Raw genomic sequence first — 26,206 nt, forward strand, 5'->3', positions numbered from 1 at the left:
CTTAAGCCCACACCTTCACCCTATCCCCGTAACCAGTAACTCAACGTAACCTTTTTGGACACTGAGGGCAATTTAGCATGGCCACACCACCTAACCTGCACACCTTTGGACTGCGGAAGGAAACCAGAGCACCCAGAGGCCACGCAGACATGGGGAGAAAGTATAAATTCCACACCGACAGTCACCCTAGGCTGGAATTGAGTCTGGGTCCCTGAAGCTATGAGGCAGTAGTGCTAACCACTGTACCACCGTGCCGCCCAGAAACTCCAAACATTCCTCAGCTATATTTTCAAGCCATCTTTGTCCATCCATCCTTTATTGTGAACATGAACAACTGCTTCTTTGGGAATTGCTGTTTGGGAGGGGTTTTCTCTTGAATATCAGGATTAGCTTAACCTTTGTTTCATCAAACATACAAGACAGCATGACTGTGAATCTATTCTTAATGGATATTTGTCTTCACTAACACTGTTTACTCTCCAACTTTGCTCACTTCTTGACTTGCAGACATGTCGGAACTTATGGAGTCTCGTCCATGTTTTCATTACAGGCCAATCTGTCTCCATTATTTTCTTGATGTTTAATTATAAACCACTGAAATGCAACACTTCGGTCACCAAGTTCTACTGGGAGACGTTGTGAAATCTTGGTCTTCAGTCATAGTACTAAATTATTTTTCTTCATAAACCTGGTGCAATGTCCTGAGCTGGCTTTGAAATCAGGAATTTATAATTTTTTTGTTTCTGATAGACCCTCGAGAAACTGAGATTACATTCTAATGATTTTTATTGATGTATTTTGCAACTTTGTTTCCAACTTTGCCCAGATGCAATATTTTCCTTCAATTGTGCATTTATTCTTAGGCATCTGCCTAAGCTCTGTAGAGAGCTTCCTCCAATCTTTAACATTCTTCTCCAATATCTGGAATTCTCCAGATGCTCCAGAATTATTTGCCGGCTCTGCAACCTCAATGACAAAGTTTGCACAGGGCTGTGTATCTACCATTCTTTTTGGATAACATGTTGCCATACTAGAGGGCAGAATTGGTGGTGGGAGCAAAGTGCGCGCCAGTGAAGTGGTAGCTTTGACATAATGGCCTGTGAATTTCTGCTATCAGCGGGAAGCCACGGGCCGCCAATTTAAAAATAGAAATGCGTGCGCACTTACCTGCGCTCCGATGATGTGATGAACCTTCCTTTCTCTTCAGCAGCCTGGGGTCTCCAGCGCCCCAGTCTGCGCAGGCTCCAGTGCGGCACAGGGTGAGTGCAGCCCCACCTCCTTACAATGTGGGCAGCTGAGGAACATCCATTTAAACAATAGATTTAGATAGAAAACAATAGGTAACTTTTTTAAACAAATGTTTTAAAGGTATGTAGACTTTCTTTAAACAGTTTTTTTGCTCTTTCTTTTAAACAGATTTTGCTCTTTCTTTTGAACAACTATTGTTGTTGATTCTTTCAAAGTAATTTTTAATTTTTTTATGATTAACAGTGATTATTTATTAGTGAACATAGGTTTGGTTATTTGTTTAAATCTGTGAAACTATTTAATTCTGCATTATATTATATAACTTTATGTGTGGTATGCTTAAAAATGTTTGTATGTTTTAATTTATATTATGGTCTTAAGACTTCAAAAGCACCCCAGGGCTTTTTGCTGTCACTGTCCTTGTAAGATCTGGGCGAAATTCTCCGTTATCGGCGGAAAGTCCGCCGATCGGCGCAAAAAATGGCGCAAATCCCACTTGCGTCACATCATAAAAATGGGCCGATAGTCTCCGGCCCGAAATGGGCTAGCAGCGACGTGACGGGATCCGCGCTTGCGCAATGGTTCACGCCGTGCAGCGTCATACGCGCTGCACGGCGTGACGGCTCATAAGGCCGCGCAGCTCCCCCCCACCCGACCGCAACACCCGACTGGATGGCTAGTCGTCGCTCAGCCCCGAGGTTCGAGTCACGCGATGTGGAGGCGCTCCTGGACGCGGTGGAGCAGAGGAGGGACGCCCTGTATCCCGGGCACGGCCGCAGAGTTGCCCCACGCCACAGCCGGCGTCTGTGGAGGGAAGTGGCAGAGGCCGTCACCGCTGTGGCCCTAACACCACGGACAGGCACCCAGTGCCACAAGAAGGTGAACGACCTCGTCAGAGCAGGCAGGGTGAGCCTCCCCCATATCCCCCCCTCCCCATATCCCCCCTCCCCCATATCCCCCATATCCCCCCTCCCCCATATCCCCCCTCCCCCATATCCCCCCTCCCCCATATCCCCCATATCCCCCTCCCCCATATCCCCCCTCCCCATATCCCCCCTCCCCCATACCCCCATATCCCCCCCTCCCCCATACCCCCATATCCCCCCCCCCCTCCCCATATCCCCCCTCCCCCATATCCCCCCTCCCCCATACCCCCCTCCCCCATATCCCCCTCCCCCATATCCCCCCTCCCCATATCCCTCCCCTCCCGATTTCCCCCCTCCCCCATATCCCCCCTCCCCCAAATCCCCCCTCCCCCATATCCCCCCCTTCCCCCATATCCCCCCCTCCCCCATATCCCCCCCTCCCCCATATCCCCCCCTCCCATTTCCCCCTCCCCATATCCCCCCTCCCCCATATCCCCCCTCCCCCCTCCCCCATATCCCCCCTCCCCATATCCCCCCTCCCCATATCCCCCCCTCCCCCATATCCCCCCTCCCCCATATCCCCCCTCCCCCATATCCCCCCTCCCCCATATCCCCCCTCCCCCATATCCCCCCCCCCATTCCCCCCCCCCATATCCCCCCTCCCCCATATCCCCCCTCCCCCATATCCCCCCTCCCCCATATCCCCCTCCCCCATATCCCCCCTCCCCCATACCCCCCCTTCCCCCATATCCCCCCTCCCCCATATCCCCCCTCCCCCATATCCCCCCTCCCCCATATCCCCCCTCCCCCATATCCCCCATATCCCCCCTCCCCCATATCCCCAAGTGAATCCAGCCCTAACCTTAACCTCTGCAATGCACGCGCAACCGATGGCGTGCATTCATATACCTGCCTAACACTGTTGCCTTTTACCCCTGCCACCACCCCCCCCCCCACAGGAGAAGCGCGCACACAACAATAGGGAGCATGTGAGGACTAGAGGAGGGCCCGCTGATGAGAGGCCACTGACCGTACACGAGGAAAGGGCCCTGGAACTGGCTGGTGGACCTGAGGACCGGGAGGTTGCTGATGCAGAGGTCGGGGCCCCACGAGCAAGTGAGCCACCAACAGCCCGTCCCCATATCCCCCCTCCCATATATATCCCCCTCCCTCGTATCACCTGATCACTGCCTGATGTCTAACCATGCATGCTTCATTGTGTATCGCAGGACCAAACGTCCAGGCACCCATCCCCGCAGATGCACACCGCCCGCAGGATGCCCCTCGGAGACCACAGGAGACGGAGAGACCCGCACCCTCCAGCATGCGACGCCCGCAGGATGCCCCTCGCACACCACGGGAGACGGAGAGACCTGGAGCAACAGGGAGACGACACCCCCGTCACGGGCGGGAGCGACCACCCAGCGATGAGGGGGGCAGCCACAGGCCCCCGTCACATCCGAGCCAGGACACCACTACCCAGGACACCACTATCCAGGACACCCCTACCCGGGACACCACTACCCAGGACACCCCTACCCGGGACACCACTACCGGGACACCCTACCCGGGACAGCACTACCCGGGACAGCACTACCCGGGACAGCACTACCCAGGACAGCACTACCCAGGACACCCCTACCCGGGAAGACGAAATACCGGACAGTGACTCAGAGTGGATGGGTGGAGACGAACCCCCACCCCAAAGTGCCATGGACTCAGAGTGGGACGAAGAGCACGACACAACGCCACTGCTGTCACCAACACCCTCCACCATCGCAGAAACACTCACCACGGTTGGGCACTTTAGTGATGAGGCGTCTGGTACACTCACTGGTGCGCACAACACAGCCGTCCCGGTACAGCAGGTGGAGGTAGGAGCAGCAGAGGGACCGGGCGGTCGGAGGGCAGCCCAGGCCAAGCGAACATCTGCCGCCCAGATGGATCCCGGGTTCCTGCAGTTACCACACCCACACATAGATCCGATGCAACCACCGACACGGAGACGAGCGAATAGGGTGACGGGTGGCTTGCGGCGGCTGCGGTCGCAGGTGGAGGAGTCCACCCGCGTCCAGGAGCTGGGAGTGGTCCCGGTCATGCGTGCCACCCAGGCTGACACCGCACGGGTGGCGTCCGCGGTGGAGGCAATGGGTGCGACGGTGTCAGACATGGGGAACGGTTTGCGAGGCCTGGGGCCTTCCGTGCAGGCGGTGCCTGTGGCCCAGAAATGGCTGCCCTCTCACAGGAGGCCATGAGCCAGTGCCAGCGCCAGATGGCAGAGGAGCTCAACGCCATAGCCCTGTCTCAGCAGGCCATTGCCCAGTCTCAGCAGGCCATGGCCCAGTCTCAGCAGGCCATGGCCCAGTCTCAGCAGGCCATAGCCCAGTCTCAGCAGGCCATAGCCCAGTCTCTGCAGGCCATGGCCCAGTCTCTGCAGGCCATGGCCCAGTCTCAGCAGGCCATCGCTGAGGGCATCGGCGCCAGTGGCCATGTGCGAGCCGGCGTCGCACTGTCACAGACAGGGTTCGACAACCCCCTGGGCTCCATGGCTGCAAACCTGCAGACCCCTGTCGATACCAGCACGGGCCTCCAGGACTGGCAGCGCCAGATGTCGGGGGCGCGTCGGATGGCCAGTCCGTTCGCATCCCCCACCCATGTAGAGGCCTGGGGGCCATCGGGCACCCCGAGGGAGGAGGAGGTGGTGTGGTCCGTCCCGGCTCCCTCTGTAGGGGAGGTCCCGGTACACCGCGACACCTCGGACTCCCCCCCTTCCGTCCCAGGTGCATCGGGTGGGCAACGGGCAGGACAGGCTGGCAGCTCGCCATCCCAGTCGCCCGGGCCGCAGCCTGGCCCATCTAGGCCAGGACGCCCCAGGAAACGGCCCGCCAAAGGGATCCAGTGTCAGAGATCAGGAATCACAGGAGTCCACCTCCAGTTCTGCTGTACCATCTGGGGAACCACGTAGACGTAATCAAAGGGCCCGTAAGGCCAAACAATTAGACACTGAGTAAGTTGGCACGGGTGCAGGGCACAGATGAGTTTTAGGGGCTAGGGCACGTGCATGAACTCCTTTGGTTATTAAAGTCAATGTTACACCTACCGAAGCTGCCTTTGTGCTCTGTCCAAAGTGTGCGGGCGTGTCATGTACGTTGAGCGCAAGTGTGTGTATGACGGGTGGTCTTACCTCAGCCCCAGGTGAGTCTGCCCCCTTCCCCCTGGGCCGCCATCAACATCCCCCGGGCAGAGGACGGGACCGTGCGCTGCAGTGTCACAGCCGCATGCAGGGATGGTCCGGGTGGATGGTGGTACTGTGGCCATGGGTCAGACATAGTCCAACGATGTAGAGCCAGGAGCTCATCGGAGGCAGGTTGTCATCATCCTCCATGGCCTGCGATAGACACGCGTCCACCCGCAACTGGGTGAGCCCGGCCCGTTGTGCCGCCGGTGGATCGGCAATTGGGGGGGGGGGGGGTGGTGTGCATGTGTGTGGGGTTGGGGAGGGGGGTGAGGGTGCTGGGTGGGTGGATGGGTGGGGGGTGTGGGTGGTCGGCTGTTGTCATGGTGTGCGGTCTGTGGCCATACTACCCGATTCCCACGCCCATCTAGTCAGTGAAGCGGGCGTCTTATCAGTCTGTCCCGTGCCCGCTGGGCCAGCCGGTAACGGTGGACAGCCACCCGCCTGTGTCTACCCCGTCTGCCCTGACCATTGCCCCCATCCCCCTCATCTGGGGAGGACTGGGCCTCTTCCTGCTGCTCCTCCACTCCGCCCTCCTCTGCCTGCGGCACATCGCCCCTCTGCTGGGCTATGTTGTGCAGGACGCAGCACACCACAATGATGCGGCCGACCCTATCTGACCGATTCTGGAGGGCGCCCCCAGAGAGGTCCAGGCACCTGAAACGCATCTTCAGCACGCCAAAGCACCTCTCGATCACTCCCCTTGTCGCTACATGGGCATCATTGTAGCGGTTCTCCGCCTCATTGCGTGGCCTCCGTGAAGGCGTCATCAGCCACGATCGCAATGGGTAGCCACTGTCGCCCAGCAACCAGCCCCTCAGCCGGGGATGGCGTCCCTCGTACATGCCGGGGATGGATGACCGCGACAACACGAATGAGTCGTGTACACTGCCTGGGTGACGGGCGCAGACGTGCAGGATCATCATGCGGTGGTCGCAGACCACCTGTACGTTCATTGAATAGGTCCCCTTCCTATTAGCGAACACGACCCTGTTCTCTGCAGGTGGCCGCACGGCGACGTGCATCCCATCGATCGCGCCCTGGACCATGGGGAACCCGGCAACGGCAGAGAAGCCCACGGCCCGGGCATCTTGGCTGGCCCGGTCCACGGGGAAGCGGATGTAGCGGTGCGCCATGGCATAAAGGACATCTGTCACTGCCCGGATGCACCGCTGCACCGATGTCTGCAATATGCCGGACAGGTCCCCACTCGGTGCCTGGAATGACCCCGTTGCATAAAAGTTCAGGGCCACCGTAACCTTGACGGACACGGGGAGAGGGTGTCCCCCGCCAGTGCCACGCGGTGACAGGTGTGCCAGCAGGTGGCAGATGTGTGCCACGGTTTCCCGGCTCATCCGGAGTCTCCTCCTGCATTCCCGGTCCGTGAGGTCCTGGTATGACTGCCGGGGCCGGTACACACGGGGCGCCCTCGGGTGCCTCCGTTGCCGTGGGGCCGCGACGTCCTCCTCCCCCTCCTCGTCCTGTCGGTCAGGTGTCCCTCCAGCCTGGGCGGCTGCCGCCCGCCCCTCTGCGGCAGCCTGCGCCACCTCTCTGGCACGCTCCTCCTCCTCCTCCTCCTCCTCATCCAGGGCAACATAGACATGAGCGGCTGCCACCACGGCGGCCAACATCGCTGGATGGTCTGAAAACATGACGGCCTGGTGGGGGGGGAGGGGACGACGACATGTCATCATTGCCCATATCCCCTCCTCCCCCCAGCCAGGTGGCATGGACCGCATGGGTCCAACTGTTGGAGGCTGGCACCTGGCCAGGTGGACCAACTCATTTGCCCTCCCATCACCCACCCCGGCACGGACCCCCTCCCCAACCTCCACCCCAGCACGGACCCCCCCCCCCAACCTCCACCCCGGCACGGACCCCCTCCCCAACCTCCACCCCAGCACGGACCCCCCCCAACCCCCAACCTCCACCCCAGCACGGACCCCCCCCCCAACCTCCACCCCGGCACGGACCCCCTCCCCAACACCCAACCTCCACCCCAGCACGGACCCCCCCCCCAACCTCCACCCCGGCACGGACCCCCTCCCCAACCCCCAACCTCCACCCCAGCACGGACCCCCCCCCCAACCTCCACCCCAGCACGGACCCCCTCCCCAACCCCCAACCTCCACCCCAGCACGGACCCCCCCCCCCCAACCTCCACCCCGGCACGGACCCCCTCCCCAACCCCCAACCTCCACCCCGGCACGGACCCCCCCCCCCCCACCTGTCCCTCTGCGGCAGCCTGCGCCACCTCTCTGGCACGCTCCTCCTCCTCCTCCTCATCCAGGGCAACATAGACATTAGCGGCTGCCGCCACGGCGGCCAACATCGTTGGATAATCGGAAAACATGACGGCCTGGTGGGGGGGAGGGGAACGACGACATGTCATCATTGCCCATATCCCCTCCTCCCCCCAGCCAGGTGGCATGGACCGCATGGGTCCAACTGTTGGAGGCTGGCACCTGGCCAGGTGGACCAACTCACTTGCCCTCGCATCCCCCTCCCCGGCACGGACCCCCCATCCCCCTCCCCGGCACGGACCCCCCCCATCCCCCTCCCCAACACGGACCCCAACCTCCACCCTGGCACGGACCCCCCCCCATCCCCCTCCCCGGCACGGACCCTTCCATCCCCCTCCCCGGCACGGACCCCCCCAACCTCCACCCCGGCACAGACCCCAGCCTCCTCCCCGGAACGGACCCCCTCCCCGGCACAGACCCCCCCCATCCCCCTCCCCGGCACGGACCCAACCTCCACCCTGGCACCGACCCCCCCCCCCCGCCAACCTCCACCCCGGCACGGACCCCAACCTCCTCCCCGGCATGGACCCCCCATCCCCCTCCCCGGCACGGACCCCCCCCAACCTCCACCCCGGCACGGACCCCCCCCCCCAACCTCCACCCTGGCACGGACCCCAACCTCCTCCCCGGCACGGACCCCCCATCCCCCTCCCCGGCACGGACCCCCCCCATCCCCCTCCCCGGCACGGACCCCCCCCAACGTCCACTCCGGCACGGACCCCCCCCAACCTCCACCCCGGCACGGACCCCAAACTCCTCCCCGGCACGGACCCCCCATCCCCCTCCCCGGCACGGACCCCCCCCATGCCCCTCCCCGGCACGGACCCCCCCCCCACACCTCCACCCCGGCACGGACCCCCCAACCTCCACCCCGGCACGGACCCCCCATCCCCCTCCCTGGCACGGACCCCCCATCCCCCTCCCCGGCACGGACCCCCCAATCCCCCTCCCCGGCACGGACCCCCCTCTCGGCACTCCCCCGGAGCCCAGCGCACTCTAACCACCCCCCCCCCCTCCGCCGCACACACACACACACACAACCCGAGACACACCTCTCCTCACGCATTCAGACTGCGGCCACGCCATCGCCTGCCCAGAGCCAACCCCCCAGGCCGTCACTCACCTCCTCGCTGGTCGGCGTGAGCCTGGAGCACCGGGTCACGCCGATGAAAAGGAGGTTTGATTCACATCGACGTGAACGGTCATCACGTCGACGGGACTTCGGCCCATCCGGAAGGGAGAATATCGGCAGGCCGAAAATCGGCTGCCTTGCGCAGACCCGTGACATTCTCCGCGGCAGCGGCGCCATTAACGCCCCGCCAACTTTTCTCCCTTCGGAGACTTCGGCGGGGGCGGGGGCGGGATTCACGGCGGCCAACGGCCATTCTCCGACCCGGCGGGGGGTCGGAGAATGACGCCCCTGATTTTTTAAAATTAGTGTTATAGAATCTGTGGGAGGAAACCGGAGCACCCAGAGGAAATGGCGGCTGCACGGTGGTTTGCACTGCTCTGCTGCCTCATAGCGCCAGGGACCTGGGTTCAATTCTGGCCTTGGGTGACCGTCTGTGTGGACTATGTGCGTTCTCCCAGTATCTGTGTGGGTTTACTCCGGGTGCTCTGTTTTCCTCTCACAGTCCAAAGATGTGCAGGTTAGGTGGATTGGCCATGCTAAGTTGGCCCTTATTGTCCAGGGATGTAGATGTTAGGTTCTGGAGATAGGGTTGGTGAGTGGACCCAGGTAGAATACTCTTTCAGAGGGTCGGCGCAGACATGATGCGCCAAATGGCCTCCTGCTGCACTGTAGAGGAGGGAAGAATGAGGGGAGAAGGAAAGGAGGGAAGTGGAGGGAGAAAAGAGGGGGGAAGAAGGGGGGATGGGGAGGGAGGAAAGGGAGAAGGGGAGGGAGGGAAGAGGGTGGAGGAGAGGGAGGGAAGAGGGGAGGGAGGGGAGTGTTTTGACTTATCAATTGTTAATTGACAAGCTCAATGTCCGAAAGCGGCAGCAGCTGCTGAAGCGCAGTGTCCTGGCACACGTCTCCTCTGACATAAGTTTGGGTATCCTTTGGCAGTACACTCCTTAGTGGGGGGTGATTGATTCACTGCAATACGTGCCAGAGAGATACTTCACATTAGCTTACAGGAGGCTTGCATATATCAACTAAGGCATTAAACTTTATTAAAGCATTTGAAGTAATCACTGAGGCTTCTAAGAATGAATATTACATCAGGGAGACTCGTAAACAACTCATCTTAAAAATGCATTGCAAAATCCTAATGTACTTTAGCTCTGAATCAGCTGGAAGGACAGGCGTGCTAACATTAGTATCCTTGAAGGAGTCAATGGCACCAGTTTCAAGGCCATAATCAAATGAAACCAACTCCGTTGGGCCGCCCATATTCTTAGGATGTCAGCACCATGACTGCCAAAGCAAACTTCTTCACCCAGCTTTTGATCCCAAAAAGAAGAGGACAAAAGAAGCACATCAAAGACATCTTGTAGGTTTACTTCAAGGAATGAAACATAGATGTCAATGCCCTGGGAGACCTTTGCTCAGAAGAGACCGAATTGGAGGAACCTCCTGATTGAAGGGGCACAATTCTTTGCGAACACCCGACAGCAAGAGGAGGCCTGGAAAAGGAGCTTAAGAAAGAAATACCTTTCCCACCTTTTGGAAACTCCTGTCAACTGAGTGATTGAAGAAGCGGCTCCAGGATCAGGCTCATCAGCCACGCAAAGACCCACAGAATCCATGGCCAGTAGCACGGAGTATCTTAGGTGGACAATCATACTCGTTAGCGAGAGATCACTGCATTCTATCCATTATAATTCCATTAATGGAATTAACATCCTCATGACAAATCAAAGTTTAAAAATTCTTTCACCTTCTGTGATTTCAAACTCACTTTATACAGTAAAGTACCCTTTTAATGGAATTATCAGCCTCATTACAAACCAAAATTTAAAAAAACATACATCTTCCTTTCATTTTATTTGCATTTTAAACATTTATAAACATTAAACACTAATAATATAAAACATTAATCTACCAAGAAAATGTTTCCTGATATCTCCTGCTCCAGCTAGACCGAATATTTTCAGTGTAAATAAGAAGGTATAAAAACTCAACTAAAATCTGGGTAAGTGGCTCAGAGTTAGCGCTGTTGCTGGATTTTTCATTCAGCAGCTCCAGCGCAGCACAGGGCTTCCAGCTGTCAAAACAAACTCCGCAGAGGAGTTTCCAGGCACATAAAGATATGTACTGACACAAGGAGCTGAATAGCCACCTTCAATGATGTTATTCTATGACTCTATCCTGTAGGTTTGCACCAGGGTGAGTTTGAATTCAGTGGAGCTAAGTAAGGGTTTGAAATTTTTCGCTAAAAGGCAAAGTACAGGAGGTAAATTAAAAATCGGTGAGTATTTTGGCCAAAAGTCAACTTTCTCACAAGATCACCCATTGCTTGTGTGTATATGGTATGTGTCATTTTAGATAATCTTCACTGTTGCTCTGATCGATCGTTAATGTATTGGATTAAACAAAGGAAATTTTGTCCAACTATTAGGTCTTTGAACACTTGTGCAATCTTTGATTTTGTAATAAGTTTGGATAACTTAATAATTCATTTCCACCTTCATTTCACTCAGGGCAAGACACGAAATCAATTATCATGAGTTTATGTTCATGCTGACAGGGGGAGTAGGACTTCAGAACAAATTACAAAACCCTGATCCATCCTGGCTCCAGGAGAAGAGCTGGGATGAGATCTGTCGTGCAAGTGATCTATCAAGCTTACAAGGGCTAAGGTAATAGTTCATTTTTCCCAGTCTGGTCACAGTTACAGGGTAGTTGCTACTCTGTCTCAGTTGTTTCAAAGGATCATAAGTGCTAGGAAATAATTACACAACAGGAATCTCATACGGGAAAACAAAATTGGAATAATGTATCATGTAAATCTCGGGCCCATCCTCCCAAGTTATGAAAATTCCATATTCTTTCATAATGTAACACAAGTTTTTTTTCTGTATAGAAGTTATATGATTAAACACATAAATGTATTATTTATTTTGAATATTTTCTGTTTTGCTTTCAATTTGATTGCTGTCACCCAGTGTTTCCCCTTCTAGGCTGAGATGTTCTCTTTTCTCCACACTATGAATGAGATTTTACATAATTATCTTTTCAATTTAAAAGTTATTTGCTCCTTAAGATAGCATTTTTTTAAATTGCCTATCCTGTTTAAATATTGGACGGGATTCTCCGGCCGCGTCCGGCTGGCATCCGGAGAATCATGCCCAAGGCCAATGGAGTTTTCCATTGACCGTCTCTCGCCTGTGGCGTTCTTGCAGCGGGTGGGGCGGAAGAATTCAGCCCATAGTTCTGACACAAATCAATTCCCAATGATACAGCAGACAGTAACATAACAGCAACGTTCCCATTTATTACAAGTATGAGGTTACATTATTATCTTTTGGATTATATCTTTAATTTAGGGTGGACTGAAGGGGGTCACGTGACCTGTGTTGAATTCTGCCTGATAAGAAATCTGGGTGATGTTGAAGATTAAAGGGAGCCCAATGTTGTTTTAGATCCAAACATTTACTTGGTCTGCCTCTTTTTCCTCCATACAGGAGATGTCTTCCAAGTCGCTGTCTTGATTGTTTTACTAGAACAAGGTGCAAGTTGTTTACACTTGGAGCCTGTGTGCTAACTGTGGATACACTGAGCCTCCAAAGTTCTAGAAAAGTGTTGAGAATATCGGGTTTTAAGCATTTGTGTTTTAAACTGTCCATTTACTTCCTAGATAAAAGACAATTTGGTTTCATGGGTAACTAATTAGTTCTTCTTCCTGTAGACAAAACCCATGTTATTCCCATTGCCATGGAGATGGGCTTTAAAAAGGAAAGGATTTCTAAAATAGGGCTGAAAATTCTCAGGCAAGGTTAATCTGCCAGGATCTAGCAGGCAGAGTGTGACTAGAGGCCGAAAGTCTCAATGGTTCAGAGGGCGGCACCGCAGTGCACTGCTGTCTCACGACGCCGAGGAGCCGGGTTTGATCCTGGCCCTGGGTCACTGTCCATGTGGAGTTTGCACATTCTTCCCCGTGTCTGCATGGGTCTCTCCCCCACAACCCAAAGTTGTGCAGGGTAAGTGGATTGGTCATGCTAAATTTCCCCTTAATTGGAATTTTTTAAAAAAGTCTCCATGGTTCACTGCAGGTGGGAGCTCGATTCTGATTGAAAGACACAACTCGCCTGACATCCACTCCAGGAAATAAAAGCTCACTGTGAAACACTATTCTGAGATTGCAAGTTAGGCTGAGAAAGGAAAAGAACAGAAGTAAACCCTAGGAGGTTAAGAATCACTTTGGACTGATTCTTCAAGAATTGAATGTCTGCTTAAAGGACAGTGTACAGCATTCCTGTTCTGAGTGATTTTTTTCTACTTGCATTGAAAGTTATGTTATGTAGGTTAATAATTTGCCTATTATTTGGTTAATCATGCTTTTAGTCTTTTGTTATAGTACAAGTCCCAAGATGTGAAATCTTGTTATGGCATCCTTTCAGTTGGAAGTTTGAATTTTGTTTTAAATGATCTCGGTCTCTACAGGGATTGTAACACTTTTATTATAATAATAATCGTTATTATTGTCACAAGTAGGCTTACATTAACACTGCAATGAAGTTACTGTGAAAAGCCCCAAGTCGCCACACTCCGGTGCCTGTTCGGGTACACAGAGGGAGAATTCAGAATGTCCAATTCACCTAACGAACACATCTTTCGGGACTTATGGAAGGAAAGTGGCGCACCCGGAGGAAACCCATGCAGCCATGGGGAGAACGTGCAAACTCTGTACAGACAGTGACCCAAGCGGGAATTAAACCTGGGATCCTGGCACTGTGAAGCAGCAGTGCTAACCATATAATTCACTCATGAAATTAAAAAATCATAATATACAATATCAGCATTAATGACACAAAAACAGAAAATACTAGACAATCTCAGCATGCTTGACAGCATCTGTAGAGAGAGAAGGGAGCTAACGTTTCGAGTCTGGATGACTCTGATTTAGTTTAATGCAATTAGGTTGCTTCGTAATTGGAACAAGACGACTAGTGTTTTTTCTCTCAAATGTTACCTGTATATACTAACTCTAAAGACATACCAACACTTTTCCAAATTTTGGACAATATTGCAGTGACTGTAAGCACGCAGAACAGACTTAGCCTATTCCGGCTGGTCCTTTATGAACAACATAAAAATAAACATTTCACAAGTCAACTGCAAAATGTGTTACGTGCTATTCTCTCCTCCCCATGAGGTCTCACCCTGCATGCTGTAACCAAATACCAACAATCATTGCTGATAATGCATGGTCTGGGTCATTTTTTTCCTTCACACTTCAATCAAAAGCTGTACAATAAAAGAAAGACCCTGACCTGATTCATTCTGATGAGGGAATCCCTTCATTAACAAGTCACTTTGACCAGCCACTTGTGTCCTCTGACTTGATTGTTCTATTACTTTAATGACAAAGAAAGCCAGCAGTAGAAATGACAGAGATAGGGCAGCACGGTGGCGCAGATGGTTAGCCCTGCTGCCTCACGGCGCCAAGGTCCCAGGTTCGATCCCGGCTCTGGGTCACTGTCCGTGTGGAGTTTGCATATTCTCCCCGTGTCTGTGTGGGTTTCGCCCCCACAACCCAAAGTTGTGCAGGGTAGGTGGCTTGGCCACGCTAAATTGCCCCTTAATTGGAAAAAATGTATTGGGTACTTTAAATTTATTTTAAAAATAAAAGAAATGACAGATTTATTTTAACTAAACATAAAGTCTGCTCACGACAGTAACTTTACGCATCACAGTCCTCGTTGGGACAACACCAACACCCAACTCAGGCTGGTTTTTATGCTTGATTTTAGGAGCCCCAGCTGAGTGGGCCTCCCCCCAATACCAGGGAGGCTTGTACTTCACTGGCCCCACGGGGAGGTCAATTATGGTTTCCTTCTAAGGGTTTTGACGATTACAATGTCAATCTTTTTCATTTTTGGCCAATGCATTGAAACTTTGGGGACTCCCTATTGAAAACCCATGATCTAACCATGAAAATAGATTACATTTTGGGCTAGCACTGCTGCCTCACAGCACCAGGGACCCGGCTTTTATTCCGACCTTGGGTGACTGTCTACGTTTGCACGTTCTCCCTCCGTCTGCGTGGGTTTCCTCTGGGTGCTCTGATTTCTTCCCACTCCAAAGATGTTAAGGTTAGGTGGATTGGCCATGCTAAATTGCCCCTTAATGTCCAAAGGTCTGCAGGTTAGGTGGGGTTATGGGGATAGGGCGGGGGAGTGGGCCTAGGTAGGGTGCATTTTTGATGGATCGGTGCAGAATCGATGGGCCAATTGGCCTCCTTCTGCATTGTCGGGATTCTGTGGAAACTACTCAAATTAGTTAATCTCCTGTGGTGTTGTTTGTGGGAAATGGTAACATGTGTGTTTTTCTCTTTCTATAACTGAATCTCTCTTTGGATCTGTCCTCATTTTTCCTTTCTTCCTCTCTTTAATTCTGCTTGCCTTCCGCATGTTCAGCCTACATGTTTTGTATGGCTTTTTTTGGTTTTGTTTTCAGACTTTTTTATTGCCCCTTTGTTTCTGAAATGATTACAAGTGCTGCACAATAATTTGGGACAAAATTAGTAGCTATTTGGGAGAATGTAAGTTAGTTATGAAAAGCCAGCATGGAATTATTAAGGGTTAATCATGTTTAACTAACCTGCTGGACATTTTAGCTGAGGTAACAAAGAGGGTTTTTGAGAGTAATGCTGTTGATTGAGTGTACATGGACTTCCAAAATACCACACAACAGACCTGTGAACAAAGCTATAACTCATGGAATAAAATGGACAGTAGTGACATGAATACAAAATGACCTAAATTACATGAAACAGAGGTTTGGAGTTAATGGATATTTTTCTGATTGGAGCAAGGTCTGTAGCCGAGTTCACCGGGGGTTATTGTTAGGGCCTTTGTTCTCCCTGATATATAGAATAACCTAAAACTTTTTGTGCAGAAAATTTGGGGATGACATAGACTTGGAAGCATGGTGAACAGTGAGGAAAATAGTATAGAATTTAGGACATAGGCAGATTTATTTAATGGATGGACAAGTGGCAGATAGAATTTAATTCAGAGAAGTTTGAAATAAGTAATTTTGGTAGGAAGAATGTGGCGAGACAATGTAAAATAAAGGATACAACTCTATAGGGAACACGGGAGAAGGACCTGATTGTCTATGCATAAATTGTTGAAGGTGGCAAGTGTCATGAGAATGTCACTTTAAGAAATGTTTGAATGCTCATGTTACTGCAGTGATGTCAGAGTGTGGGTGGAGCTGAGCTCTGGCTCTGCTTTTTAGTTTCACTTTGAGAAAAGCTTGGGTGTGTCTGTGTTTTTTTTTTTTTGGTTTCGTTTTCAGTGTTGGAGCTGAAGCCAGACAAAGCAGGTGTACTGTTGTTCTCTGTGCCATGAAAAGCCTATCTCTTGATCATTTGGTGAATTCAGAATTATAAATGTTCTCAGTAGAGAATGTAAACCTGATGTGCTTCTGTTAAAAGGTGTTTCTTTTGGCTTCTGGATGTTTGGGAAATTATTCAGGATTATTTAGTGTTATATTCTTTGGGGGTTGTATTTGAATTGATGGTTGCTAAGATGTAAACTGTATGTTTTAAAAAGGTTAACTTGAGTTCATAGAATAAACATTGTTTTGCTTTAAAAAATACTTTTCCATTTCTGCTGTGCCACACCTGTAGAGTGGGCCGTGTGCTCTCCATACCACAATCTATTAAAAGTTGTGGGTCAGGTGAACTCCATGATACACTTTGGGATTCTCTAAACCCTGGCCCATAACAAATGACAGGTTTGGAAAGTCGTTAGTAAAGCATACTGCATTCTAGGCTTTACTAATTAAGGCTTAGAGTACAAAGGCAAGGATGTTTTGTTAAACTTACATAGAACAATGGTTTGGCCTCAACTTGGATAGTGTATACAGTCCTGCCTGCCACACTTAAGGAAAAATGTGAAGGCATTAGAGAGAGATCAGAAAGGATTCTTGAAATGGTTCCAGGGCAGAGGAATTTCAGTTATGTTAATAGACTTGAGAGGTTGGGCCTGTTTTCATTGGAGAAGAGAAGTTTGAGAGGAGATTTTATGGAGGTATACAAAATCATGATGCATACATGGTAAAATTGTTCCCATTGGTGGAAGGTTTGAGCACAAGAGGGCACACATTAAAGGTAAATGCTAAGAAAAGCAATGGAAACTGATGTAGCAGGTGATTGGGACCTGGAATGCTGTTGTGAGTGAGGAGGTGGTATGTTCAATCGAGGCATTTATGAGGGAATTGAATTATTATTTGAAAAGGAAGAATGCTCAAGGCTATGGGGAGAAGACCAGGGAGTGGCACTAGGTACATTGGGCGCGATTCTCCGAGCCCCGCACTGGGCCGGAGAATCGACGCAACCGCGCCTCGATGCCGGTGCGCGACTCTCCGAGGTGCGGGGAATCGGCGCCATTTGCACCAGTGCTTTTGGCGCGGCCCCGGTCGCAGAAATCGGCGGGGCTGCCGATTTCTCTGGCCCAAATGGGCCGAGCGGCTGCTCCGACACGACAGAGTCCCACCGACGCCGTTCACCCCTGGTCGCTGCCGGCGGGAACTCTGTGGGAATGCTCGGGGGCGGCCTGTGGGGGGGGCCTCCGATGGGGTGTGGCCCACGATCGGGGCCCACTGATCGGCAGGCCAGCCTCTCTCTTCCCCCCCCCCCTACTTCCTGGCGCGGCCGGCCCCTGAACACCGACCCCACGTTGGGTCGGGGCCGGCGTGCGTAAGATGTTCCCCGCACATGCGCAGGATGGCGCGGCCCAACTGCGCATGCGCAGGGTTGAGCTGTCCCAACTGCATGCGCGGGTTGGGCGCCCCGTAAGGAGGCTGGAGGGGCGTGAACCGCTCCAGCGCCGTGCTGGCCCCCTATAGTGGCCAGAATAGGTCGTGCCCGGGCCCTGTTCGCGCCATCGTGAAACATGACGGCGTTCACGATGGCGCGAACACTTGGCCTCAATATCGGAGAATCGTGCCCATTGTTCCTTTGAAGAGGGAGCACAGAACCACCAGGCCGTATTATCTCTTTTAGCGCTGTAACTATTCTGTGGGAGCGATTCTCCAAAATGGAGATGAAGTGTTCGCGCCGTCGTGAATGCCGTCGCGTTTCACGACGGCGCGAAACGGGCACGGGGACGACCGATTCTGTCCCCCACAGGGAGCCAGAACGGTGCTGGAGCGGTACACGCCGCTCCAGCCTCCCTTCCCGGCGCCAAATGGGCGCCGCGACAACCCGCACATGCGCAATTGGCCACGCCAACCTGCGCATGCGCGGGGGACTTCTTCAGCGCACTGGCCCTGACTCAACATGGCATTGGTGTTCAGGGGCCGCCGCGCAATAACGTAGGCCTGGGGGGGGGGGGGGGGGGGGGGGAGGCCGGCCCGCCGATTGGTGGGCTCCGATCGCGGGCCAGTCCCCATCTGAGGCACCCCCGGTGAAGGATCGCTTTTCCCCACCCCACAGGCCGCCCCCTGACCCTTCATGCAGAGTTCCCGCCGGCAGCGACCAGGGGTGAACGGCGGCGGTGGGACTCTCTCTTATCCGCTCGGCCCTTCCGGGCCGGAGAATCGGCGGCCCCGCCAATTCCAGCGGCCCGCGGCCGGCATCGCGTCAAACGCACTGGCACAAATGGCGCCGATTCTCCGCACCTCGGAGAATCGCGCGCCGGCGTCGTGGCGCGGTTGCGGCGATTCTCCGGCCTGGCACGGGGCTTGGAGAATCGCCCCCAGTACTTTTGTGATAGAAAATGCTGGAAATACTGAGAAGATCAGGCGGTTGAGTTAATATTTTGGGGTGATGGACCTATCATCAGTTCTAATTGCTAAGTAACCTCCTGAGTATTCCCCACATTTTCTTTGTATTTCAGATTTCCAGTATCTTCAATATTTTGCTTTTATATTAGCAACAAAATGTTAAACTATATTGTCACACTTGATTCAAAGCCTTTTGTAGTCTGATGTGACACTACAATTCGCTAATGATTTATATTCAGTTGTTTTGACTATGTAGTGTTCAATTTTGGTCATATATAGAAAGTAGAACCTGAACAATGTTATAAATGTATTTCTATGCTTATTTAATTCACCATTTAAAAATATTCACATTGTAGGATTTGTCCTTTCTCGTTGCTTCCTAGCAGTGAATTACATTTTGCTTTGACTTTTGTCAGGTACAAAACGTTGTAATGGCTGTTTAAGTTAAGGCTTCATAACCAGGCACAGCACAAAATACCAGGAAAACATTTTTGACTCCTCTTCAATCTCCAATCATTTTCAATGGTCCTTGGAGGGGTGCACATGTTTGTCCTCTGCTGTCGCACATGCTTCCCCTGGGTTTTTGTGATGTTGAAGCTGAGAGCACAATAGAGATCTTGGTGATTTTCAGTAGACATCTGTTGATTTCCATTTTTCACTACCTATAAAAAGGCCCGCCTTCTCAACCTTGCCCCTCGTCTGAGGTGTGGTGAACCTCAGGTTAAACCACCACCAGTCAGCTCTCCCTCTCAAAGGTGAAAGCAGCCATTGGTCATCTGGGCCTTTGGTGACTTTACATTACCGATAAATCTGTCCTGCAGCCATAGCAGCATGACCTTCACTCAGAGTAGAACCAGGTAGCAGGCAGTTGCTTGGTTGTCATGCCACCATATACGTATTATGCAAACATTAAATGCAAGCTCACTACTGGTTTATGAGGATAATGGTAACATGCACAAATTAACACTTAAATAAAGAGCATAGGCTAATAATGAATGTTACCTGTCACCAATCTTTTTAAAGCACCACTTAGAACATGAAGATGACAGGAGGAGAAATGCTGCCTTGATCTGTGCATTGCTATTTTACAATGTAACTTGCCTAACAACTGCATTTGTCATTGAAACAAAATTGTGTAACTTAATATTTTCAATTTGTCAAACTTTTGACTAAAAATATTCTTTGTGTTTTCACATTTTTACCTCATTATGGAACAGATATTAAGAGTTACAGAGATTCTTTAGGTTAGATTTTGATTTCATATGACTTAGGTTTAAATAGATCAAAAACATTATCAACTTTGCAAAATTCTATTCTTGTTTCATGTGAGTGGTTAGAAAGTGATAGCGCTTTACAAATAGCAAAATGTAACAATTTCTCCTTTTTAAATTAGGGATCATTTTTCTAAGTCCAGTAGAGAATGGCACAAGATCTATGAAAGTAAAGATCCACATGTTGTTCCTTTACCACATCCATGGGATCAGAAGATCAATGAACTTCAGAAGATGATTGTTCTGCGGGCACTTAGACCAGATAAGGTATAAAAAAGAAACATTGACACATTTTCTAATAATAGAATGTATTCAGAAAGTTTTGATATGATTTGAACAAACTCAAGTAAGTAAGAAAAACATTTCTTCTTTAAAAGCTTCCTTTATTTTTGCTGTGTCCACTGTCCTATATTTTCCCAGCAACGCTCTTATTTATAGCAACTGCACAGCTCAACATATCACAGAATAATTAATTACTTTGAGTTTCAATGAATAGTGGTTGTCATTTTGCAATAAAATGAATAATTATATAACCTGTTTTTTTTGGCAATTCAGAGTGAGAAATTTTGACTGGACCCTGGAACATCCTTTCCTATTTAATGATATGAAATCTTTGATATCCATTTTTCAATTTTTTCTTTGGAGGTGGGAGACAATGGCTCATCAACATTTATTGCTGATTCCTATTTGCCTCAAGGGAAGAAGAGTCACCATATAGTGTGGGACGAGGATCATGTGTAGAACCATACCGGTTAACCACGTGGATTTTTGAGCCGATCTGACAGCTTTCATGGCCATTTTTCTTTCTAATATCGGCCCACAATGTCAGAGTTATTCAATTCAGTTTCTCAACTCGCAATGGTGAAATTTGCACATCGGATTTAGCAAAATGATTTGCTAAATCCAACTCCAGTGGAGTTTTAAATCAACGGATTGTGAATTGGCTGTCAATCATGGAGAAGGTGGCGGCGTAATGGTGTTGTCACTAGACTATTAACCTAGAGACCCAGGGTAATGCTCTGGAGGCCTGGGTTTGAATCCCACTATGGCAGATAAAAGGCTAATAATAATCATGAACCCATTGTCGATTATCATGAAAGCCCATTTCATTAATGCCCTTTAGGGAAGGAAATTGACCATCCTTACCTGGTCTTGCCTATATATAACTCCAAATCCAGAACAATTTGGTTGAATCTTTGCCCTCTGAAATGGCATAGCAAGCCACTCAGTTCAAGGGCAATGCCCACACCCCATGGATGAATTTTTAAAATGCTGTCTGATTTTCTTTCCATTCATGCCACCAAAGCAGATCCATTCCCACCCATTTTGTACTCCTGTCAAAGTCAAATGTCACAATCATGATCCCTTGGTTGCTAGTTCCGGATCAAAATCACCACACAAACTGGAAAAAGATAAATAATGCAGTATGTGTTCACTGTTTCAGTGGAATCCAACTTTCTAAATTATATATTTTATACACCTAGTCAATTAAAAACTGGGTATCCAATTTAAACCCCACAGCAACTCAGCCAAGGTAATGCACTTTTGTTGGAAGGCAATACAGAGTCTCATATTACATTCAAACAAAATAATTTGAAGCTAGCTGACTGCTTGCAGGAACTCAACTAGATAAATGATCTATTCTAAACTATCTAACCTGCAAAATGATTTGCTAAATCTACACTCCTTCTGAATGAACTTGACTCCTAGTAATCTTTTGCAACTGGTACGAATGAGTATCCAGAGTTTATGAACATAGTCAGATTTTATTTTGCCCCTGCACTTTGAGATCTACGCTTTGTTTTCTGGGGCGTCATTCTCCGACCCCCCAGCGGGTCGGAGAATGGCCGTTGGCCGCCGTGAATCCCGCCCCCGCCGAAGTCTCCGAAGGGAGAAAAGTCGGCGGGGCGTTAATGGCGCCGCTGCCGCGGAGAATGTCACGGGTCTGCGCAAGGCAGCCGATTTTCGGCCTGCCGATATTCTCCCTTCCGGATGGGCCGCAGTCCCGTCGACGTGATGACCGTTCACGTTGACGTGAATTAAACCTCCTTTTCATCGGCGGGACCCGGTGCTCCAGGCTCACGCCGACCAGCGAGGTGGTGAGTGACGGCCTGGGGGGTTGGCTCTGGACAGGAAATGGCGTGGCCGCAGACTGATTGCATGAGGAGAGGTGTGTCTCGGCTTGTGTGTGTGTGTGTGTGTGCGGCGGGGGGGGGGGGGTGGTTAGAGTAGGCTGGGCTCCGTGGGAGTGCCGGGAGGGGGTCCGTGCTGGGGTGGAGGTTGGGGGTTGGAGGGGGTCCGTGCCGGGGTGGAGGTTGGGGGGGGGTCCGTGCTGGGGTGGAGGTTGGGGAGGGGGTCCGTGCTGGGGTGGAGGTTGGGGGTTGGAGGGGGTCCGTGCTGGGGTGGAGGTTGGAGGGGGTCCATGCCGAGGTGGAGGTTGGGGGTTGGAGGGGGTCCGTGCCGGGGTGGAGGTTGGGGGTTGGAGGGGGTCCCTGCCGGGGTGGAGGTTGGGGGTTGGAGGGGGTCCGTGCTGGGGTGGAGGTTGGGGAGGGGGTCCGTGCCGGGGTGGAGGTTGGGGAGGGGGTCCGTGCCGGGGTGGAGGTTGGGGGGGGGGGGGGGGTCCGTGCCGGGGTGGAGGTTGGGGGTTGGAGGGGGTCCGTGCTGGGGTGGGGGAGGGGTTCCGTGCCGAGGAGGGTGATGGGAGGGCATATGAGTTGGTCCACCTGGCCAGGTGCCAGCCTCCAACAGTTGGACCCATGCGGTCCATGCCACCTGGCTGGAAGGAGGAGGGGATATGGGCAATGATGACATGTCGTCGTTCCCCTCCCCCCCCCCCCCACCAGGCCGTCATGTTTTCAGATGATCCAGCGATGTTGGCCGCCGTGGTGGCAGCCGCTCATGTCTATGTTGCCCTGGATGAGGAGGAGGAGGAGGAGGAGGAGCGTGCCAGAGAGGCGGCGCAGGCTGCCGCAGAGGGGCAGGCGGCAGCCGCCCAGGCTGGAGGGACACCTGACCGACAGGACAAGGAGGGGGAGGAGGACGTCGCGGCCCCACGGCAACGGAGGCACCCGAGGGCGCCCCGTGTGTACCGACCCCGGCAGTCATACCAGGACCTCACGGACCGGGAATGCAGGAGGAGACTCCGGATGAGCCGGGAAACCGTGGCACACATCTGCCACCTGCTGGCACACCTGTCACCGCGTGGCACTGGCGGGGGACACCCTCTCCCCGTGTCCGTCAAGGTTACGGTGGCCCTGAACTTTTATGCAACGGGGTCATTCCAGGCACCGAGTGGGGACCTGTCCGGCATATCGCAGACATCGGTGCACCGGTGCATCCGGGCAGTGACAGATGCCCTTTATGCCATGGCGCACCGCTACATCCGCTTCCCCGTGGACCGGGCCAGCCAAGATGCCCGGGCCGTGGGCTTCTCTGCCGTGGCCGGGTTCCCCATGGTCCAGGGCGCGATCGATGGGATGCACGTCGCCGTGCGGCCACCTGCAGATAACAGGGCCGTGTTCACTAATAGGAAGGGGACCTACTCGATGAGCGTACAGGTGGTCTGCGACCACCGCATGATGATCCTGCACGTCTGCGCCCGTCACCCAGCATTCGTGTTGTCGCGGTCATCCATCCCCGGCATGTACGAGGGACGCCATCCCCGGCTGAGGGGCTGGTTGCTGGGCGACAGAGGCTACCCATTGCGATCGTGGCTGATGACGCCTACACGGAGGCCACGCAATGAGGCGGAGAACCGCTACAATGATGCCCATGTAGCGACAAGGGGAGTGATCGAGAGGTGCTTTGGCGTGCTGAAGATGCGTTTCAGGTGCCTGGACCTCTCTGGGTGCGCCCTCCAGTATCGGTCAGATAGGGTCGGCCGCATCATTGTGGTGTGCTGCGTCCTGCACAACATAGCCCAGCAGTGGGGCGATGTGCCGCAGGCAGAGGAGGGCGGAGTGGAGGAGCAGCAGGAAGAGGCACAGTCCTCCCCAGATGAGGGGGATGGGGGCAATGGTCAGGGCAGACGGGGTAGACAGGCGGGTGGCTGTCCACCGTTACCGGCTGGCCCAGCGGGCACGGGACAGACTGATAGACGCCCGCTTCACTGACTAGATGGGCGTGGGAATCGGGTAGTATGGCCACAGACCGCACACCATGGCAACAGCCGACCACCCACACCCCCCACCCATCCACCCACCCAGCACCCTCACCCCCCTCACCCACCCCACCCCACCCCCCCCCCCCCCATTGCCGATCCACCTGTGGCACAACGGGCCGGGCTCACACAGTTGCGGGTGGACGCGTGTCTATCGCAGGCCATGGAGGATGATGACAACCCGCCCTGCGATGAGCTCCTGGCTCTACATCGTTGGACTATGTCTGACCCATGGCCACAGTACCACCATCCACCCGGACCATCCCTGCATGCGGCTGTGACACTGCAGCGCACGGTCCCGTCCTCTGCCCGGGGGATGTTGATGGCGGCCCAGGGGGAAGGGGGCAGACTCACCTGGGGCTGAGGTAAGACCACCCCTCACACACACACTTGCGCTCAACGTACATGACACGCCCGCACACTTTGGACAGAGCACAAAGGCAGCTTCGGTAGGTGTAACATTGACTTTAATAACCAAAGGAGTTCATGCACGTGCCCTAGCCCCTAAAACTCATCTGTGCCCTGCACCCGTGCCAACTTACTCAGTGTCTAATTGTTTGGCCTTACGGGCCCTTTGACTACGTCTACGTGGTTCCCCAGACGGTACAGCAGAACTGGAGGTGGACTCCTGTGATTCCTGCCCTCTGACACTGGATCCCTTTGGCGGCCGTTTCCTGGGGCGTCCTGGCCTAGATGGGCCAGGCTGCGGCCCGGGCGACTGGGATGGCGAGCTGCCAGCCTGTCCTGCCCGTTGCCCACCCAATGCACCTGGGACGGAAGAGGGGGAGTCCGAGGTGTCGCGGTGTACCGGGACCTCCCCTACAGAGGGAGCCGGGACGGACCACACCACCTCCTCCTCCCTCGGTGTGCCCGATGGCCCCCAGGCCTCTACATGGGTGGGGGATGCGAACGGACTGGCCATCCGACGCCCCCCGACATCTGGCGCTGCCAGTCCTGGAGGCCCGTGCTGGTATCGACAGGGGTCTGCAGGTTTGCAGCCATGGAGCCCAGCGTGTTGGCAAACCCTGTCTGTGACAGTGCGACGCCGGCTCGCACATGGCCACTGGCGCCGATGCCCTCAGCGATGGCCTGCTGAGACTGGGCCATGGCCTGCTGAGACTGGGCTATGGCGTTGAGCGCCTCTGCCATCTGGCGCTGGCACTGGCTCATGGCCTCCTGTGAGAGGGCAGCCATTTCCTGGCCCACAGACGCCGCCTGCACGGAAGGCCCCAGGCCTCACAAACCGTTCCCCATGTCTGACACCGTCGCACCCATTGCCTCCACCGCGGACGCCACCCGTGCGGTGTCAGCCTGGGTGGCACGCATGACCGGGACCACTCCCAGCTCCTGGACGCGGGTGGACTCCTCCACCTGCGACCGCAGCCGCCGCAAGCCGCCCGTCACCCTCTTCGCTCGTCTCCGGGTCGGTGGTTGCATCGGATCTATGTGTGGGTGTGGTAACTGCAGGAACCCGGGATCCATCTGGGCGGCAGATGTTCGCTTGGGCTGGGCTGCCCTCCGACCGCCCGGCTCCTCTGCTGCTCCTACCTCCACCTGCTGTACCGGGACGGCTGTGTTGTGCGCACCAGTGAGTGTACCAGACGCCTCATCACTAAAGTGCCCAACCGTGGTGAGTGTTTCTGCGATGGTGGAAGGTGTTGGTGACAGCAGTGGCGTTGTGTTGTGCTCTTCGTCCCACTCTGACTCCATGGCACTTTGGGGTGGGGGTTCGTCTCCACCCATCCACTCGGAGTCACTGTCCGGTATTTCGTCTTCCCGGGTAGGGGTGTCCTGGGTAGTGCTGTCCCGGGTAGTGCTGTCCCGGGTAGGGGTGTCCTGGGTAGTGCTGTCCCGGGTAGGGGTGTCCTGGATAGGGGTGTCCTTGGTAGGGGTGTCCTGGGTAGTGGTGTCCTGGGTAGTGGTGTCCTGGCTCGGATGTGACGGGGGCCTGTGGCTGCCCCCCTCATCGCTGGGTGGTCGCTCCCGCACGTGACGGGGGTGTCGTCTCCCTGTTGCTCCAAGTCTCTCCGTCTCCCGTGGTGTGCGAGGGGCATCCTGCGGGCGTCGCATGCTGGAGGGTGCGGGTCTCTCCGTCTCCCGTGGTGTGCGAGGGGCATCCTGCGGGCGTCGCATGCTGGAGGGTGCGGGTCTCTCTGTCTCCCGTGGTGTGCGAGGGGCATCCTGCGGGCGTCGCATGCTGGAGGGTGCGGGTCTCTCCGTC

General features: G+C 53.6%; 1 protein-coding gene across 1 annotated transcript in view; it reads left to right on the forward strand.

Moving 5' to 3' along the window:
- The window catches only part of dnah12 (dynein, axonemal, heavy chain 12), a 475,562-nt gene that overhangs the window by 408,404 nt on the left and 40,952 nt on the right, over positions 1–26,206 (forward strand). The window contains exons 61-62 of the mRNA XM_072472436.1: positions 11,298–11,456; positions 19,949–20,093. Coding sequence (XP_072328537.1) covers positions 11,298–11,456; positions 19,949–20,093 — 304 coding nt within the window. The remainder of the gene's footprint in view (positions 1–11,297; positions 11,457–19,948; positions 20,094–26,206) is intronic.

This window comes from Scyliorhinus torazame, chromosome 13, assembly GCF_047496885.1.
Source record: "Scyliorhinus torazame isolate Kashiwa2021f chromosome 13, sScyTor2.1, whole genome shotgun sequence".
NCBI lineage: Eukaryota > Metazoa > Chordata > Chondrichthyes > Carcharhiniformes > Scyliorhinidae > Scyliorhinus > Scyliorhinus torazame.